Source organism: Siniperca chuatsi, linkage group LG3, assembly GCF_020085105.1.
Source record: "Siniperca chuatsi isolate FFG_IHB_CAS linkage group LG3, ASM2008510v1, whole genome shotgun sequence".
Lineage (NCBI taxonomy): Eukaryota > Metazoa > Chordata > Actinopteri > Centrarchiformes > Sinipercidae > Siniperca > Siniperca chuatsi.
Window position 1 is genome coordinate 11,767,300 of NC_058044.1, and position 21,799 is coordinate 11,789,098.

At 40.7% G+C, this 21,799-nt stretch overlaps 1 protein-coding gene across 9 annotated transcripts in view; it reads left to right on the forward strand.

Annotated features, from left to right (window-relative positions):
* Positions 1 to 21,799, forward strand: part of inpp4b (inositol polyphosphate-4-phosphatase type II B) — a 147,637-nt gene that overhangs the window by 32,946 nt on the left and 92,892 nt on the right. For 6 of the 9 annotated variants that reach the window (XM_044185247.1, XM_044185273.1, XM_044185255.1 and 3 more), the window contains one exon: positions 13,145 to 13,224. In XM_044185247.1, the coding sequence (XP_044041182.1) occupies positions 13,145 to 13,224 (80 nt within the window). Of the gene's footprint in view, positions 1 to 4,960; positions 5,125 to 8,861; positions 9,287 to 12,601; positions 12,667 to 13,144; positions 13,225 to 21,799 lie in introns of those variants that run through there. The other 3 variants (XM_044185313.1, XM_044185304.1, XM_044185320.1) reach the window with 3 other exon arrangements.

A 21,799-nucleotide genomic window follows, 5' to 3' on the forward strand; every position in this document is an offset into this window, starting at 1 on the left:
TGCATGGAAAATGTATGGATAAAAGGCTGATATTAGAGGGGTAAAGTCTGTCTTGTTTGTGAACATGGCCTGTAAATCAAGCTCATCATTAAAGAAACCGTGGCAGCTTTTAATATTATGGATTCATAATATATACTTTATGGCAAGCCTCCAAAGCCCGAATGAGATTTGCCTTTCATAAGGCCGATACATTTGACATAGTAATAAATGAAAGTGCTTCTTCAACATGAAATACCGTACAGATAGGGCCAGATTGCCCTCAAAGCTTTGCTCTGTCTGCCTTTTCTTTCTAGAAAATCCTGCTAACTTTAGCACACTTGTAAAAGTGTTGGAGCCATACAGATGACAATTGAGGGGGAATAAATGATCCCTGACCCCGGAGAAACACTCAGCATTTTTATTGACAACTGAGCACTCACTCTGCCATGTCAGGTTAACACTACATATCTCTCACATGGCATCTGTAAAGCCCCATGGACAGGTTGTTTGCAGTGTAACATGTCACGCTGGAGCGATGTGTTGGAAAACATTTCAGGCTCTTTCCAAAGCCTTTCCACAGTAATGATATCATTTTCATTGGCTAACAATACTTCAAACTCCTGTTTACTGTATTTAGGAAGGCACCAGATAATTACTTTGTTTTCCCATATTGTTCCTCCCACTGTGTTGACATGTACTTCAATAAAGTGGCTCATTGTGCCAATGAATATTTACATTTGTTGGAAATTAAGCGCACTCTAGGTTTTGTTGTGAGGGTGTGTGCAGTCATCTGTGAAAATAGTTGTTGGAATAGTGCACGCTCATTAAAAGCAACCAACTAAATCTAAGCAGAGAAGCTAATTACTTATAAAAACTGCTGAGCAGATGTCTGGTGCTGCTGCCATGAGGAAACGCCCTTTCTTTCCAGGGTAAAGCCACAAGTTAACACAAGTGAAGTACACCAATAAATGTTCTATTTATAAACAAGTATTACAAGGAAGCCTTACTGGAAACTGTGAGTTCAGAACTGATGAATTGAGTATATTTTCATTAGTATTTACAGTGGTACATTTTGTAACTCTGTAGAAAAGACACTGCATTTACAGCTGATTTAGAAAATTTTAGATAGAGCATGGGTACCAAACATATATGTGCAATCATTGTACATACTGTGTGTGACTTTACATGCATATGTGTATAGAAAACCTAACTAATTATACTTCTAACTTGGTATTTTTCAGTAGGATAAAACTGACATTCCTTTAAAGTCAGCTATACATCAGGATGCAATAAAAAAAGAGGAGAAAACAAACTGCTTGTGCTTGGTTCTTCTCAAGGCCATTGGATAGAAAAGGTTATGGACCACATACAATTTGGGCTAAATCCCACATAATCTGTTACTGTGCATGTAAATCGCGGTACTTTCTATTGGGATGCAGCTGACATGCATATAAATGGCGCATGGCAAATTGCCTTATCAACCACTTGATGCTGAAGTGCACTTTTTCAGGAAACCTCCTTTTTGTCATAACCTCTCCCAAACCTTTCCCTGTATAATCCTACTCCAATCTCCTCAAGGTGGGATTTGTCTGGATCAATTTCATAATGCATTATTCATTTGAGAATTTAATCAAATATCTCCTCCACCAATCAGCCCAACCCATACCACTCCAACCCCTCCCTCGCCTTTCTACCCATCATATCGGTGATTGTTAGTGTCACCTGCAATAGCAGATTATCAGCCAAATGAATTACTGGGTCACAGGTGAATTAGATGCTTGGCTGACTGTAATCTTTTTTTCTCTGGCAAAAGTAGCTTAGTGAAAGTTAGTTTTTTTTTCTGTTTTTGAAAGAGAGGGAGAGAGGAAGAGAGAAAAAGTGCTTCAGAAAATCCCCTTTCTGCCTGGCTTCCCGCAGGTTTCTGCAGTGTAATGGTTTCCTTTGAGAGCCGCTGGTGGAAAGTGCTGATGCTTGTTGGCTGTGTGTTTGTGTGTAAAGGCAGCTATTTTCCATGGCTAACTGAGCCACTGATGAGCTTGCCAGCCAGGCAAGGGTCTTGCACAGTTTTTGAGTTTTTGTGTGTCTGCACATGTGTAAGCCTATGGGCAAGCAGCACTGGTAATCGTGTGTGTGGGTGTCAGCGTACTGCATAGTCATGCTGGGTGAGTGCAATTAAAACCCTACAGTTGGTCAGTTGAGATAGATGTAAAACACCATTTTATAACATAATTCATAACTTTCCCTATCTGTCCGAGCACTGCTGTGGGCAAACATTAAAGTATATCAGCACTTGTACAGCAGTCTGCCTTCTGAGTTTGCAATGGAGATAATGCCACATTGCTTTTCTCCTCCTCTACTCACCCAGGAGGACTGAAAAGTAAATGAGTGTGGGGCAGAAGGGTTCTTGTTGCTGCTTTGTTGTTCTGTTCTGTTAGCGCAGATGAAATTATATGATAATCACAAATCAGGCAACATTGTTTCCCCTCTGCACACCCAAAAGAGGGTGGGAAGCCATTAAACATCTCAAAAAGGCATTTTTCCCTCCCTTGGAAACACTAACATATTTGTTTTGATCTTATCTCTGTTTTTGAAGAATCTTATGCGCTATTTATATATTCACATGTACACAACAACAAAATAAAACGGTTTCTGAATCTATTCATCTGCTATCTCATAGCCCACAAGGACAAAGTCTACATTCACATAAGCAGTATATTTAGTTCAAAAGGCTCTTTCGTTGGTGTTGTTCCACATCAACTGGCAAATATGTCATTTAGGCTAATATGGCAGTGGTGTGCTGAGGAACAAAAATAGCTAGCGGCTGTTGTCTTCTCACATGCTTTCTCTCCACAGCTTGTTGTTTACTAAGTCAAGGTGGTGCAAGCTGTCTGAAATTGCTTCTGTATGGACTGAACTTGACGTTCTCACATGGGAAAGGAAGGGGCAGAAGAACTTGTTCTGAAACTCCTACACAGTAAGAGCGAGTGTGCTGCCAGAGCTTTTAAGCTACAGTTTGCGACTCACCTCTTGCACCGTGAGTGACACACACACACGGATACACACTCACACCTGACACTGGCTAGTGCGGTTTTTCAGTCTGTTCTTGCCGTCTTTATCACTGTACAAATGATGTCAAAGATTGCTACAAGTAACATGTAACTTTCACACATGCTAAAACACATAACACACAGAAAAACATGCACACAGTCACATAAGCACAGAGATCACATAAGACTCATTGTTTTCTAACAAAAGTTCATGCTGGTATTTATCTAAAGTGAAGGTAGTTATTAGTACTAATGCACTACCAGTCTTTTGTAAAAATATTGCAGGAAGAACTGTCCACCTACACAGAGCTTTGACCCCTGTCTGCTCCAGCTCGAGATGTATAGCAGCAAAATCCTCACATTAGAGTTTGAATCTCGCACACTGACGGTTAAATGCTCCCAGGTACAGTGCCCATATCCTCAGGGCAGAGCTCATTGTGTTCCGAGATGTATGTTCAGCGAGGATGCAGTGCGCTTCAGATTTAACTGTACACTCAAGTCATTGAGGAGCAGACTCTCTAGATATTATGGGGCATCAATCCCTGTCTGTCTGCCTGTCTAGGCTGTTAACCACCTCTGGGCTGCACCATTGATCTCCGTAATTGACTCCTACTCTTCAAAGGGAGCTGAGAGTTGGTTTGATCCAAGCTGTTTACTTTCACAGCCCCTATAGCCCTGCTCCCTGAAGAAGAGAGCTATCAGCCACTTCAGGCATGAGCTAGCACATTATAGTACTATTACTGTGCATGTGTGTGTGTGTGTGTGTGTGTGTGTGTGTGTGTGTGTGTGTGTGTGTGTGTGTGTGTGTGTGTGTGTGTGTGTGTGTGTGTGTGTTTGTAAGAGAAAGAAAGCGAGGTAGAGGCATAGCCTGTAGCCTTACAGGCCTGGGGGATAGCTGGCAGCTTCTTGCTGTTACATAAGAGCAGGGAAGTGCAACCTGCACATTCCCTGTTCATGAAACATAATTACAGGCTTCATTCAGCTATAGTTTTCCTGATGCCAGACACAAAAAGTTTCATACCAATAGCACGATTGAGATAACAGAGATGATGTGACAAACAGGATGTTCAGCATAGCAACATGTTGTGGGTGATAAAATGATGCAGGACATGCAACTTCTTTCCTTTGCTGCATTTGTGGGCCTCAACCTGAACCGCAGAGTCAGAGAAGGGGAAGCTGCTAACCACAGCCTCCGTCAGGTCTTGCTGATAACAGCTAGCAATAAGTAGCTGATAATACACTTGCACTTTGTAAGTGTATGATCATATGGATCGGGCTCATCTGCTGACAGAGATGAAAAGTGTCTATTAAAATGCAACTCTATCAATGCAGCTTCAAGTTTGTTTTGCTGTAATTTAAATATAGTACTCAAGTCAATAGAGAGGATTTGAATGGGGCTGTACAGTCTTTGGACCTGCTACCAAGTCATGTTTACAGACTGTGAGTGAAGGAACCTTGATGTTTATCACCTAGTCTGCAGTGGGCTTAGCCATTAAAGTTTATGGACCGAAGGAGAGAGTGTGGGGGGAAGGCATCGACAGTGTGCTTTCAGTGTACCAAGGGCAGGCTGCATGTGCCACAACTTGAGTTTCTTTTTCTCCTACCTGCAGCTTTCTCTTTGTGAGATAGATAGACATGGATGCCTTTTCTATTTTAATGTTACTTTATCATTTTAATGTTAAGGAAATCTTTATCATTCTTGAAGCCCTGTGCAGTACTTGGAGACCTTTTTCAAAAAAACCTGGGTTGGTTCGCCTGACAGCTGGCCAGGCATCAAAAGGATGCAGCCAAAATGTGATTAAGTGAGCAAAAGCAGTTTGGGAGCAAGCATTGACAAGCTGAAGAATGTATGTGAGAGCAGGTATGAACACATGAGCCTATATCGCTGTTTTTTCTCACTTCTCGTCTTCCTTCTGTGACAGAGAATCGCAGATACTCTGGAACCTTAAACTGTTTTGTGAGAAAGAGGGATTTTACCTTGTCCGCCGCTCTGCAACTTTTATCATACATATCTCTGTAGATCTCTCTGTGCTTACAGTAACTGCACAAGAAGGAATCATAAAAGGAGTTTCCCCTGTCTCTCAGCTGACAGCTTTCAGTGAGTATTTACCTTTCAGGCTGAAAAAGTCCAGCCTGCTTTGAGTGCTTATCAAGTCTCTGATTCAGGTGCAAAAATATCTTCTTGGTTTCTGTAGTTTTAGCACAGAAAGTGCGTCACTTACTATACTAAATATATTCAACTACCAATGACAGCCACTAGCAGCACTGAAGAAAGCTGCATCTATATTTTCTTTTACCTCCTTCTGTGTTTGGATGATGTGTGATTTTGTTGGATTGTCTGTGGTAGCACACATGCATTGTGACATTATCTGATTGAAAAGCAAATTTCACAGTCCCAGAAAATATCCTGTTCTGGCATACTGCAGATATACAATGGTAAAAATAGCACACTAGAGAGACTGGTAAATTCATTCAATGGAAAATCTCCATCCCCCCAAAATATGGAGACTTGATATTCAGTGTAACACTATCAAAGATGGCATAATAGGCTGGGATAATGATTGAGTTTGTTTGTCATTGTAGCCCATATTTCAGCACAGCCTGTATTCTTCAAAAAGCTGGCTAATTAAACTACCAAATCCATTAAGTACTGACAAAACTGCACCATTGTAGCTCCAGTTGTAACATCGCTCAGATATTGAAATATTGATTCAGTTCTTAATCATCATGCACAGTAATGTATCCCTTGTTGCTGTTCCTCATAGTCCACTTCATAATTTAGTTTAGATAAGGATTTTTCTTAAACCCTCCATGTGTTCTTATGGTAATTTACACTTCTCTGACTCCAAAGTGAGATAAGCATTATCACTGAATTATGTGAGCACAGAAGTTAAGTCATGGAAAGCTATGCCAATTAAGAGCTCACTTCAATGATTTTACACTCAATAATCTTACTAAAGTTGAAAAAGATTAAAGTTTAGCTTTCTTTTCTATCAAAACAAGACCCAGAAGGCATTCATCTCTCCTGTTTCAGTTTCATGTTTGCATAACAAGTCATTGTTTTACAGTAGGTGTGTTTGGTGCCTTTGATACATTTCAAAAGTTATTCATAAAGCAGACAAAAATAGTACAAACGATTAATAAGGCATGTAATGGCAAAAAAAAAAAAAACACCAGAAGAGCACATCAAAGTATGTAGTATCTTAGTACAAATCGGTATTATTACACTCCGATAAGTCTGCCTCACATTGCTTGGAGCGCACACACACCACCTTAGGACCAGCATGAGTAACATAACAAGAAGTACACAGCATCTGGAGCCTGCTATGCTTTCCCTATAAAGGTCAGACTGGAACGATTAAAAATCTAGCAACGCTATATCCAACTGACCACTACCTGTACATTGAAACTCATGAGCAGAACCTGCCGTATTGGCCCAAATATAATACAACCCTGATTGTAAGATGACTCCCTTTTCCGATACCTATTTTGGAAGAGACTGTTTGAAGATATGAAACACTTTCAAACTAGTCTAGTTGGGAAAATATCCCAAAGATACCATTAGTCCAAGGAGAAGATAATTCTCATTCTTGAAACCTTTTCTTTTGTAAAAGTGAAACATGAAATACTTACGATGGGGCTGACCTCTAAAAGCCTCACTATAAACAGACTTAAAGAAACTTGCTAGCCTAGCAACAATCCATAATATAGCACTCTTATTTAATACCACCTCCACTTTTTCAAACATGATTTCTAGAAAAATATACATATTACATTAATACCCATACGGTAAAAGTGAGAGACAATATCCGTGCTGTTTGGTTGTCCCTTTCATGTAAGCTGTTTGTAATGCATTGAAGAAATTGATGGGGAAGGGCAAAAGGGGTGAGCTCAGGTCTGGCTGCATCTCTGTCTGCAGACTTTTCTTTTTTTTCCTTCAGATCAGAAGCAGGGGAATGAGGTCAAGGTAGAGAACCATGAAAAGAATAAGTCAGGGAAGAATGGGAGGACAATGTTGAGGGTAGACAGCTAAGAATGAGAACATCAGCTCACCCGGGGAAAACACAACCACCTGCTTTTGTCTTTGCTTGTCTGGGTTTGGGGGTGACTGGTTGTCTGAGATCGCTTGCTGCCGTCTGTACAAAAACTTCAGCTGCCAGTGGCATTTGTTCTATGATCTTTACATGGACTAACACATCCACTGCCTACAGATTCATATAAGGTCCATGAATAATGTACGTGTGCAGTGGCGATAATGTGCAACCAGCTGTGAGTGCTGGTTGGAAATTTCTAAAAAGTAGGAATTAAGAAGTACTAAGTACTTATTTATTTTTTTACAGTCAGGAGCCTCAAACATTTTCACTGCAGTAGGTAGCTTGTAATGTAAGACCAATCCCTGCCAGTCTCAGTGTGCTTTTCAGGAACTCACAGTTTGAATGCTCTAAAATATGTCAAACATTTTGACTTCAAAGTAGGGCATTAAAAAATGCTTCAAGAGTGCTTGATTCATATTTTGAACAAGCTTTGATCTAGGATTTTCTAAGCATGTTGTTATTCAACACACATTTCTGTTCCTGTAAGATTCAAAAAAAATCCTATTGTACGCAGATTTTTAGAGTGGGAGTGCACACAAAAAAGGCCACAAAACACATCAGTAATCACTGACAAAAAATGAGCAGTAACCAACAAAAAAATGTACAAATGGATTTGTCAACTGCAGAGATGCACATAAATATTGTTGCATAGTCAGAGTAAGCTGTTTGTTAGCAGACTGAGAAGCATCTTGGGTAATCTTTTGGCAGGTATGACTTTGTGCACTCTGTCTGACTCTGGCTTTTACTTGGCACCCAGGTCATCAATCCTCACGGTAATGAAGGCAGCAAGAACACTTTAAATCCAGTGTTTCCACCCACGCTCCCTAATTCCTCACCCCACCTCCCATATTAAGAAAGGTTGACAACTCATCACCATGACCTCCAGTTCTCAGTGAATTTGTACATTACAATTTGTGTGTGCTTACAAATGTTAGATGTCTGGAAGGGTGTGCGCGTGCATGTGTGCTTAAGTGTCTCATTGTGTTTGCTTGTGTACCTGCTCGGAGTGATAAGGGCCAGTGTAGAGCGTGTCCTTTGTTCTGCCAGAATTACTCATCCCCCTGTGTCAGCATGGGTAAATTAAACCCTGCTTTAATCCAAGGTTCGAGCCCAGTTAGTTTAAACCTAAGCTCGGTGTCACTGTGTTGCTGTGTGGGTTTATGCCTCATTGTCTCGATGTCTCAAAATGGATTGATGTTTGTTTTGTTTTTTCTCTCACTCTCAGTGGCAGCTGCATGTGTCGGTAAATATCTGAGTCAGTTAAAATGTATTGAGAGCGTTTCAGCAAGCCTCTCGTGTGATCCTCACGTATGTCAATGTGTGTTTTGAAGTGTTTATCCGTGTTGTGCGCAAACACATACTCCTACACATATACCTTGCACCGTGTGGTTAGAATTCATGTTAATTCAAGCAGCCATAACAACTGTTTCTTTTTCCTGTCGGCCATCTGAGTCACGGGCTGCAACCAAGGTGTGACACACAACTCTGTCTCTGTCTCTCTCTGTCTTCCCCCTCTCTTATTCTGTCTCTATATTCTTCTGTATCTCTCTCCCTTTCCTGTGTTGCTATCTTGGTTCACTACCCATTAATTGTTTGTCTTCCTTCCTTTCTGTCTCTTCCTCTTCTGTGTTGTTCCACCCGCCTCCTCCTTCTTCCCCCTCTCCACCTCAACTGCTTGTATTTGTCGACTCCCTCCCCTCTTGTGGCTCCCTCCTCCTCCTCTCTCTCTCTCTCGCTGGTCTCGCTTACTGTCAAGCCAGCCACAGCAGCAACAGCGGTAGCGCCAGTAGCCCACTCTAGCCAGTTCTTAGTCACAGCGGAGGCTACATTGTGTGTCTATATGTGTGTGTGTGTGTGTGTGTGTGTGTGTGTGTGTTTCATGTGTTTGCATGTTTACAATGTATGTATCAGCCAGTAAGCCTGCTGCTCTCTAAAGAACGAATATATCGTATACATGGAGTTACTCTAACTGAGGACTGGAGGAAGATATGTAGGAAGGACCGTCCTGGAGCTCATTAAGAGGAAGAAAGAAGACATAACATCTCTTTTCTCTCTCCTTTATTTCAGTCTCTCTTTCTGTCGGCCTCTCCTCATTTCTGTAGCTCTTCTCTCACTGTCTTACTGGCATACTCGCTTGGTGCTGCTAGGATTGTGTGCAACATAACTGTAAGTGGACTTCGTGTGTGTGTGTGTGTGTGTGTGTTGTTACATACTGTTTTTTTGTTGTACGTGTGATCTCACTCAATTTTAACTGTGTCCATAGTGCATTTGCATGTTAGTACAAATGGCACGTCATGACATCTCTAATGACTTAATTAGGCCAATTTCTAAAGCCCTATTTGTAGTGAAGGAGCAGTGTATTCATGTAGACACTACTGACCTCCATGGTATCAATCTGTTTTATAATCATAAATGTTTGCCAGATCCGTATTAATTAGCGAGTGCCAAAACTGTCACCGCTGCCATTTATATAAAATGTCATTTGTTGACATAGCATGTGAATGAATGTCCTCTCCTTCAGGTATTCTCTGCAGTCTCTGCGTGTGTGTGAGAGAGAGTGAGAGACAGATAGGGAGAGAGGGAATGATTGAGAGAGAGTTACTGTGTGTCTATGTGTGTGTGTGTGTGTGTGTGTGTGTGTGTGTGTCCCTCTGTCACTCTGTCACTCAGGGCGTGTAGAAAATCAATAGATCTACAGCTTGAGTTGGACCGTTTACCTCTGCAAAGTGATGGGCAGACACTGTGGCCTTCAAAAGGTCCACAGACAAGTGCTCGGGATTGCCTGCAGATACACTATGTCAGCCCTACATGCTCCTGCACTAGTGTCTTTCATTTTTTTTTGTCTGTGATTTATCTTTTGTGCGTTCGCGTGTGTTTGGTCAGGAATGTGTATTCATCTCTGGGTTCGTGTGAAATGTCTCGCTGGCAAGCAGCTGTCACTGTTTTTGAAAACTAGTGAAGGAGATCTTAGATCCAAAGTTTCTCTTGTAGCTTGCAACCGGCCTGACCAATAGAACCAGTAAAGGGAATGAGCAAGAGCAGACGAAAAGATAGATTAAAAAAAAGAGAGAGCCCCAGAGCATGTGAGAAGGGAACAGAGCGAGACCATCATAATCAATCCTCCATGATCCTGGAAGAGCATCATTTGTCTTCTTTTCTCACTTCACTCCTCCTTTTGCCCCCATCTTTCTCTCATTTTCTGTGGTACAGCCACTTTGATCTTGCGTAAGAAGACGGTCTCTAGAGCTTCATTACTTTTAAAGCCTTCATCGTGAGGGGCCATAAAAAGATGCTAAGGAATGGATTTCTAAGACCATTTACCAGACGTTCTGTACCGGCTTGTGAGTAATGGCTACATAGGGATATAATGTTCCTCCACTGTGGTAATGGCCCTCTGTGCCTTTTGCTCTGGGTTATCAGGGCAAACAGGGATTGGCTATGATACGTCAGTGCTGAAGACTATGACGTGCATATTATGTGGTGCCTACTGGGGGTCCTGGCTCTGTTTAATTCATAAGGACATGTCACTATGCTGCATTAACTTGTAACTGAATATGATGCTTGGGGTTGTGTGTCTTCTTTGGTAAATTTAAGCTCCTTCTTAAACCTTTCACTGTGTTTCAATATTATGTATTACGTGTGCTGTTTTTTTTCCATAGCATTGTGACTGACCTTGTGTTTTGGTCTCTTCCTCTTTCTTTTTCTGTGTGCACACATGCGTATGTGTCTCTCTGTTTGCCTACTTGTGAGTGGGCCAGGGCAGGAGAATGTGTTTGGGGCAGTGTTTTGCCGTAAGCATATGGGGATTCATATGGGGTAGCAGGAAAATGCTCGGGGAGGAAATGATTGAGAGAAAAGGTCAGTAGACAGGATGCCTTTTTTTTATCTGATACGGGAGACTGCAGAAAGTCCAAAAAAAGGGAGAGAAAGAGCAGTGTAGTGGTAGGAACAGGAACCAAGATTAGAGGTAAAAGTGTAGCCAAATAGCCAAACAATAAAAGAAAAGGCTGAACAAAGATGAGGAAAAACAGCATGCTAGTATAACTAACTCAAAACAGCCGTTCATGATATTTTCACCCAGAAACAATATCTAATCTCATAAATCTAGAAAATCAGTGAGTCGTGTCTGTGACGACTTTATAACTGGGAATGTGAGGTCATGTGACCTGTGAGCATTGCTGTGTTTCAGGATGCCACCTCTCATCAGTCATGCCCTCTTTCCCACAGTTGCCATATGACCTTAGCTCCATGGCACTGTTACATGTTCTTTGTGATGCTTTTACAGTATTTCACAGTAGAGATGCACCAATCCAAATTTTTCTCCCCTAATACCTCAACTTAGGGTAGCTGATGATACAGATACTGACAAATACCAGTGCTCTCTTTTTCCCAATTTTCCCATTTAAAATCTGTATACCTACCTCACTGCGTGGAACTCATTAGAATCATTTTTATGCAAGGTAACATGAGATCAGGGACTGCTGCGCTGCTAAAAATTGAGTTGGCGGCGCTCTGTGACTGAATTAATGTAACTGATAGTGAAGACGCAGAATTTTATAATAATACTGACAAAGAAACTGTATTTAACGTGGATTTGTCATGCCATGACTAGAGCTGAAATGATTGTCGATTAGTCGATCGTCAGAAAATGAATTGGCAACTATTTTGATAATTGAATAATTGTCTCAATTTTTTAAGAATATGTGCCAAATATTCTCTGGTTTCAGCTTCTCAAAAAAGATTAGCTTTTTTTGTCATATATGATAGTAAGCTGAATATCTTTGGGTTTGTGTGATAAAACATGGAATTTTAAGACACCATGTTGGGCTCTGGGAAATTATAATGGGTATTTTCAGACATTTCATACACAAAACTTTGGATCAATTAATGGATGAAATGGTCTGCAGATTAATCACTAATGAACATTAATAGTTACTGCCTGCTTGCTCAGGTAAGTATCAGGACCGACACTGTTCTGGCGTATCAGATTGGCGCATCCCATTTTCACAGGATGACTTTGTTTGCGCCCTGTTTTCTATAACGTGGAAAGTAAAAATCTATTGAGTGTGTGTGGAAGCTTTCTGATGTTTGCTTACAATACCTGACACTCATTTGCATTCATTACACAAACATACACAGTCCCGTTTTCATCTTCAGAGGCAAGGTACAGCCTTTGACAGCTATCTAAAGGAACAGACTAGGGAAAAACACAAATTATCTTGTTTCATATTGTCACTTCAGTATTCGAAGAACCATCACTAACACTATTGTAAAAGACTAGGGGAAAAAAAAGTTTAGTAGATAAAAGGGCTAGAAATGATACTGTAGCATCTCAGTATCTCAGAGAGGAGTGTGAACAGGCTGCGGATACTTTAATTAAGATCTTTTTTCCCCCAGTATGATGAAATATGTGGCATCACCTTTGTACCTGTTGTTAATTACCTACTCTGTGTTTTAGCTTTGTTTGGAGCAGCCTGTGTCCTTGGCACGGCCTTAGCCCTCCCCTCCTGCAGCACAAGCTAACATGTTGATGGTGTTACTTGCAGGTACAGGGCTTTTCTGTATGTGTGTGTGTGTGTGTGTGTGTGGATGTGCATGCGTCCTGGCATGCCTGTGAGGGAGTGCGAGTGTGTGTGTGTGTTTTCTACGAATGTGGATCATCTCTCTTCGTTATTGATGGGCTCTCTCCATGACCCAGTTCTCGTGTGCTGACACCCCCTGTTCACATCATGCCTGCAGCAAACACATGTTGTCAGAGCAGTGAGAAAGGGGAGACAGAGGGTGAAAGAGAGATGGGAAAGGAGAGTAGATCACACAACAAAATCACACATAGCTTTTTTAGATCACAGGGCTATAAGTAATTTCTGACACATTATGTCTGACACTTACCTGTTTCTAACACCTCTATGGTACGGCTGTTGTAGTCCCTTTTTATTGTTTTATTTGTTAACTGTTTACTTACTGCTGAAATACTTTGCCCATTGTTAACCGACTGTGTTTTTTCTTCTCTGTCTGGTTCTACAGAGCAGCTTCCTGGGCAGTGCCACATTTTCAGTAGGCGAACTGCTGAGGGCTAAAGATGAACGCCTGGCCTTGAGTCTCAGGTAAGTGCATGTTTCTGTCACACTCTGTTCATTGCTCTCTGCGCTCCTCCAGGCTAAATCAAATTCAAACTTTAGAGTCCAAAGATTATGCCTCTTCACACAAGAACTGACAGACCAACTTAAACGGAAAAAGAAACCTACCCACAGATTTTGCAACAGCAGCTTCAGGATCGTTGCAGTAGCTGCCAAGGTTGTTTGTTTCAGAGATGTTCTGTTAGCGTGTGGAAATACAATACTCTGATCTGTATTTTGGGTGGGGGTTTGTGGTAAATGGGGGTGGGAATAAAGGTATAACGGTCAAGAGTGACACAAAAAAGAAGGGAGAGTTTTATTTTCAGAAAGTTGATGTATAACTTAGAGCACAACCTTCTTTAAAGGCAGGACTATGAGGATATAATCTGTTAATTTTGCCACAAAGGAGATTGGTTGTTTGCCTTTTGGAGGATGCATCCATTGACATGTCACAAACAACAGATAAGCTGTGCTCCTGAACATGATTAATGATGTGTCCATCTTATGAAGTGCTTGACATGATTGCTAAGAAGTGCGCAGGAGGTTTATTATAAATAAGTGGCCACCAAGGCTTGACAAGCATGAAATGGTATTTTGCTGGTAGGTTTAGTTATTTTATACATAGCAGTAGAATGTTTTTTGATGGAAGGATTGACTGTGTTTTTTTAAAATCAGTCTGTCTTCACTCGATTGCTACTGCTGATGTTAAATATTTTCTGCCACTGCATTTTAAACTCACCAACCACCCCACCTTAACCCATATGTCATTGACTAACTTAACACCCTCTGAAAATCTTCAGGGTCTTTTCTAACCTCCAGTGGCTTAACTTTTCAACCATGATGTGCAGGTGTACTCCAGGATTCTCTAACATCATTGTTTGATGTAGTTACAAGTGTAACAAATCACACTTCTGACCACACCCACCATTAATGCTGGAAACAGTCTTGAAACTGTCTACCAAAGAGGGCAGTGAAGCGCTGCTTTTCTTTTGGTTACTCTTTAAGCTATTGCTACTGCTAACTGCTTGCTGTTGTTAATCACTATTACTACTGCTGCTCTTCACTGGTCAGCTGCGAACACTGCATTTTAAGCTGATTCATGAAGTATTTCTCAATAAACATTTTAACATATATTTCATCATCTAAATAAGCCTTATGTCTTGGCTCCATTGACTGTGATCCTGGGTTTTCTTATATACTTGTAGCCTAAAAGGACAGTTTTGTCTCAGGCATAGTAATCACTCATGGCTGTCTTGACTGAGGGACCGTATTGCAGAGGCTACATGGATAAAGGTGAAGGTCAGAAGGGTCACCATGGTGACCAGGGACAAGGGTCCATCTGCTGGAACACAGTTGGCCATCTTGTAAATTTTGTGTATGCTAGTAAGTAAGTGTTGAACATTTGCTGTGTGTGGAGGTTGTTTTTTTTTTTTTTTTTTTTTTTTTTGCGGAAATGAATGACGTGTGTATTTGGTCTTGCTTTGGTCAGTAGTTCCAAACTTCTTGCTCATGTCTGTGGCAGTCAGAATAAAATTAAGTATGCACAATGCTCTATTGCTTTTTAAGCAAGTAACTGCCCGTGATCCAGTGGTCAAGATGTTTTTCCTCCACCTGTAAACTGTTAAGATGAAATTGTCTCTGTCTCTCCTGTTTGTATTATCAAACTGAATTTCCTTTTTCCTTCACACTCACTCACTGAAAATATACTCCTTTGGCAATCCTCTTTTTTGTTCTTTTTTTGTTCTTCTCTGTTCTCTCTTGTTATGCTTTTCATTTCCTGTAGGTGATGCCAGGTCACTGGGTACAATTGTATCTTGCACGATTGACTATATGAGCTGCAGTGCAGTGAGAACAGAGATTCCAACTCCAGCCCCCCCCCCGTGTATTTGCACATTTGTGTGTGTGCATGCACTTTCATGCAGGTGTTGGTCTTGGTGTTAAACAGCACAGACTTACTCCCTCTGCACTGTTGTGTTTCTGGTTCCTTTTGTAGTTTGGTAGTGTATTTTTTTATTTATTCCTGAGGATAACGTGAAGTCCTCCCATGATAAAAAATCAGTTTTCTAAAATGTCTGTGATGCCCAACATGGGGGTCAGGACTCCTTAAAGGGGTCTCAAGATAAATCGTAAGGGTCGCAGAATTAATACAAACTGGGGTTAATACAAACTGTTACAAGAAATTAGGAAAGCCCATCTCTGTGTAAATAGAATAGGTTTTTAAGTAAAATGAGTAAACCAAAATCTGATGCTGTTCAACGACAAAAGATTATTCAAGCATGATAGTTTAAAGAATCACGGGGAGGAACCTGTACTGTGCTAAATAATGACAGGTACCATATTTAAAATCTTCTCTACACAAAGTTACAATGGCCTGAAGAGCTGTGGCTGGTGTGGTGTTGGAGCTTGAATGTGTTACACTGCACTGTCAGTGATGCATGGCTAACACATACAGACACACAGGAAACTGTCTTGATTCGATATGCTGTTTACTTGTTGGTTCATCCAGTGAGAAACATTTCAAAGATGAGCAGCTTTTCATGAGCATGTATGATTCATTCTGGGCTGTTTGACCTGTGGATGAGCCTATGATTCACAGTTCAAATTAGTTCTGCTGGCCAAGCAGCTCAGATGCTGCAGCACTGACATGGACAGGAGTGTAACTCATTCTGCCCGTTAAGGAACAGATGCTTCAATTATTTTAATACAATGTTCTAATCCCCACTCAGTTAGTTGTTGCAGAACGTCAGTTAATTTGAGTTGACTTCGCTCAGCAGAGGGAAAGTGGGACTACTTTATCTCCATGAGGCATGCATTGATTCCCTTCAATGAGTCTCAAAACCAATATGACTTTGACCAACTTCTCTTCATAAGCTCTAGATTTACATTGGTGCTGAGCATATGTAGAGAGGAAATTGGTATTTGACCAGCCAGTGTGTGTATGTGACTTTTGCTTTTACTTTGGCCCTTCAGTAAAGTTCACTCTGCTACAGGGCTGTCCACCTTAAAGCTCATTCCTTATTCCCATGAATTCTCAATGCATTTCAGCTCCTCTCTCAGGTCTCACACTCACATTCATGTGTGGCTGGTTGGGATGTTTGTCACGGATTGTTTTTGTTTCCTGTAAGGCACGACCGGTTTGATTTGGGTCACTTTTTTGAAGGTTCCTGACAGTGTCGCGTTGAATGAGTGGGAGTGGTGGATACATGGGCTCAGCCCTTGTGCAGATCTGTCTCTTTTGTAGGCACCAGAAGCCATTGAAGTGATGATGAGAAAATCTTACCTTTCTGCCGCTCTCACACGCCCAAAAAGCACTCCAAGGTGCTCACGCTCACCAGCATACAAAACAGAAGCAGACACACATGCCTATATAAAACACGGGCACAAACAACAGCAAAAAGGCTAGTTGGAGAAATGAGTTGTTTCTTTGAAGTCTGGACCTTTATTAATCAAAGAGCAGACATCTTATTTAAAGGGAATTATTGATGATTTGTTTGACCAGCACACAAAGTCAGCTCAAGTTTACCTGACAAAAATTACATGTGAATTTGTTAGTAAAGATGGGAATGAATTTGAAATGAAATTGAAAGCTGGAAGCTGAAGAGAAGGAATCTATCACTACTTGTGTGAAAGTATCTGTATGCTGATTGAGATTAAGGGTCTGAACAGAAGATAAATACTCAATACTGAAGTCATCTATACGGGAAATTAGTTAGCAGCAAAGGTCACTGTGTCATCTGAGGTCAGGTTTTTCGATAGCTTGCCTGATATTGAGAATATGTACATCTGTATTCAGGTGTGTACATGGCTCCATGTGTGTGCATTTGTGATTTGAAGATATACTTGCATCAGAGCAGCATGTCCTCAGTGTTCTCCTGCCTCAGGTTATGGAGGAGAACAATCACCTCACAGCAGCGTCTTTGTTGTAACTTGGTTGTAACATGAGCGCGGCATCATGTCCAATGTTTTATAATGTATGTGTCTATATCTGTGTATGCTTGTGCATTTTCTGTAACTATGTATACTATATGTACACTGGACAATTATTACCAGTATCAACTGTTTTTTGGCCACTTAGGGGCTGCAACACAAGCTGTAAACACAATATTGACATATTATCACCATATACAGTTCGGCAAACAATGTTTAGCAAACAGTTGCCTGTTTACACATCAAGATGGTATGGACCAACATTAGCATTCATTTGGAGCTGTGTTTCTGTCCACCTGATGAATGTCCAATATTTACTCTCCTTTTGCTCTGTTTTGGCTCCACCAACTCCTGAGGGAAACATCTGGGTCTTTAGCTGCTAAGTGCTCCATTATGTTCACCAGCTATGATCAGTGCAACTTTAACGTTAGTTAGTATTGTTGTTGTAATAATGAAATACATAGTCTTTATATCTGCAATCACCGTTAACCCTCCTCCACACTAAATATGCTGTCACAAAATAGGACTGTGAACAGTGACCTTCATGCTGCCTTTGCCCTGGTACCTGCACAGAGCTTGTAGTAAATCTCTCTCTGGTTGTGTGTTATATGGACTTGGACTCCTTGCCTGATTCCCTCGTGGCCATTACTCACACAGAATGAAGGAGCTACTGTACCTTAGAAATGCTCCTATATCTTGGCTGAGTGATGCATCACATAGCCATACTAAGTCAGACGTGTTTGTTTACAATGCAGTAACTAACCACTATCATAATTGGGTTCTTAATTGTCTGCTAGTTGCAAACATAGATGCATACATTACATAATCTGTAGTATTCACTGTAGCGTCGTGCTGACTAATGGTCTTAGGGTTTCTAAGTACTATACCCATTGATAGCAATGTAACAAGTGATTTAAATGATTTGCTGTTTACCTTTGGTTTATTCATGAATTGTCATTTCATCTGGATTTTGTTGCATTTTATTTCAAACTCAAGTGAGAAATCCATTTGTATACATTTACAAGTTTACAAGTTTTTATCCGGCCTCTCCGCAAGCTCTGTAGACATTTTTCTACTGAATAACTTGAGCAGGGTTGTACCTGTTTCTCCCTACAGTATAGAGTTTGGCTTGCTTTGCAGGCACCCACATTCTAAATCTAGCATGGTTTAAATGGGGACCAGGGACGAGCAACACAACCAGTGTGCTACAGGAGCTGGAAGGATGTCAGCGCTGCAGAGGCCTCTCAATAATGCATGTTATGTATACACATGGGAGGAAAGATTATTATCTCCAAAAAGGGAGGTAAGCCTCCTTCATCCCACCCACCACAGAAGAAAATAGTGTTGTCTAACTGGGACAATGGGTAAATGTGAAAATGTGCTTACAATGTATACAGAAGCGTGTACAGGTGCAAATAAACAATATACAGTATAAGCATGTGTTTGCCAAATTAGTGACACACTCTCCAGTTTTCATTTTGCTATTTCAGCTCTGCTGAAAGCTTCAAGTTCATTCTCTCGCCCTCTCAGTCTCTCACACTGTAGTACCGTTTTGCTATTCTTGTTATCTCAAAAACTTTTTACACTCAGTAGGAGAGGCACTCTATGACCCAGTTCTACAGCACAGTTTGAGATTTGATTTTGATATGAATTTGTATGCTTGTGTTAGTGTGCATGCGCATCAGAGATTTACCATGGCAAGGCTACATCATATCAGACCAGTGCCTCTGCTGCCTGGCTTCATGGCTTATTCATCCATTCCCATTGGATAGACCCTCTCTTTACTGTTCCACCAGTAACAGTTTAGCATACTATCATGATAGTGCCATTTTACCACCCCTCACTATCGCCATGTCCCAATTCTCACACTTATCCACAGACAGCCAACTCTCCCTTACACTGTATCCCCTGTGACTGATTTTATCTGAGCCTAAAAGCCTAAAGATCAACTATCTGATCCAGTTAAACTGAAGAAAAATTGTATGTGTGTGTGGCTGTGTGTATGGGTTTGTGTGTACTTGTATCAATTATGTTGTGGGGACATTAATCTTTTCACACGGTCACATTATGGGGACTTCCCTCCCATTTTGGGGATTAAAAAGCTGGTCCCCGCATGTAAGGTAAGATTTTTGGTTGAGGTTAGGTTAATATATGGACAGACAGGATAAGGGTTGGGGTTAGGCATGTAGCGGTTATGGTTAAACTTAGGGTAAGTCTGTCCTCCTCTCTTCCTAAATCACAAAAACAGCATTTTGTGTATATTTGTCTTGGGAGTCCTTCATATGCCAGGGGACTTTTAAATGAATGATCTGCATATTGTAAACGGCATTATTTAAATAACTTTTGTGTTTATGTCTCTGTGTGTGCCAAATGTAAAGCAGTCTTGCTAATTACACTACTCTGTGGAGTGATTCTTCTTCCCTCCCTTGTGGCAGTCACACACACTCACATTTGTCACTGTGTAGTCATTAGCTGCTCAATTTAAACCAGAGGAATAGTCTGAAAATTAAATGAAGTAAGGAGGATAATTATTAAACCTATAAATGTTTTTATTTATGGTGTCCTAGTTTCATTACTGTAGCAGTGAATAGAGGAACATATGTACTGAAGCACTTAGGGGAGACTAAAGGACACTTAAGGCCACGGCATTTGAGTGTATGGCTGTGGGACATGTTTTATCTGTGGTTTGCACATTGAGGAGACTGTTGGAAGCAAGTTTGTGTGTGTATGTGAGGAATCATCGAATAAAATGCATTAAATGCAGGTGGAATGGGTTTATGCATGCATGCAAGCACACACACAAGGATAACCATGCACACACATACACATTACATTCATGCGCACACAGAGATGCTTCACATACAGTATAGTGAATATGGTAATACTAACACACACAACCACACACATCACATATATATGTAAAAGAGGGAGAAAAGGCACTCAGTTGGCACATATGCACATATGGCCTGTTCATTTTTCCTACTTCAATACTAAAATGCTTCTTTTCTGCACAGTTCTTCTGCATAATCTGTGAGATCCCCCAGGCTTTAGGGCTCATGGGCAGAATATGAAAATAACTAACTCGGCCAATGCTGCACCATGGCATTAAAATGCAACTCAGAGAAAAATTGGGGGGGGGGTAAATATTTCATTGACAAGCTTCCTTAATTACCTGTCATGAGTAATTACAATTCCAATAAACTGAGCAGGAACATCAGGGATAACCCCAAGTATAGTATAGAACTGTTAATCTAATATCCATATTAAATAAGATCCATTATTCTGGGACCAGGTTCTTCCTATAGCTCATCTCTTTGCAACATAACACATATAGGTTGAATAGATGGGAAAATGAGATCTGTTAGCAGCCAAAGATGGAGGGGTGAGAGATTTAATAAATCTGGCCCGACGTGATGCTGAGGCATGCTAGGGGCACAGCTCACTAAGTGATGAGAGGATGATAATGAGGACAAAATGGAGGGAGGAAGAAGGGAAGGGAGTAGGTGTATAAAATCATGTCTCACAGGTTTCTGTTTGCTTTTTTTGTTCTTTTTTTTTTACGTCATCCTGTATTTTTCCTCTGAGATTAATGTGTGGTGTTCAAGCACCCTGCTGGGGCCATGTAACCAAGCAATGCAATCTTTCCTTTTGCTCCAACTGCAATATGTGCACCATAGAAGGTGAGGTCATGCATAATATCCTGTCTGCCTTGCTGTTTAATATCATTCTCAATGTTGCAATTAAGTGTTCATTTGTAAGCATATAAATATTCAAATATGTGTATTTCTTGCAGTGTGAATTGTACAATAATGTGCTGCTTCTTTATTTCCTTCTAAACCTAATTAATTAGGGGGTATTTAGAACACCCTAGCTTTATGTTAGTATAAAATTACAAATTGCATTGTATCAAAAAAAAGAAAATCAATACACAAATACCAACACTTTGACATACTACTGTGTGATGTGGCATGATAAACTCATCTGGTAGCTTTCGATTTATCTCATCTCTGTGAAGTTTAGATCTGCAGATCCTTTCATTTTTTATGTCCCTCATCACTCTGGGGTTGAATGCGATATTGCAGCCTACCAATGATATGAAAAGTTGAACGAAGCATGAGGGTAATATGAACATAAGGTAACAGCCACGCTTACCAGAAGAGCAAGCATATATGTACACGAGACCAGTGTATTTTTTATTATGTTCTCTTTGAAATGTGCATGTATGATGTACTGTTCCTGTAGTAGTCAGCTTCGCAAGCCAGCTTTGTGGCCCATTGTGGCTTATTTTCAGTAACGGAATTGGAATGATACTATCAGATGTTTCACCGGTTACCATTTTTTGTGACATTGTTTTGCTCGGTCGTTTTAAAGTCACTGGACTCCATGTACTAATAAGGATGATAGGTCAAGGTGTACAACAAAGCTAACAGGAGAGGGAGAGCGATGTAATTCAAACTCAGTCTGGACACACACACACGTATACCATATGTGTGCCTTCAAGTTAGATTATAATAAGTTAGACTTTAGAAATTAGAAGCAAATTGTGAGAATTTCAAACAATTAAAACTGATTTAACTTTTTAAAAACAGATTATAGCCAAACAGTACAAACTCCAAATCCCACAAATTATATATTT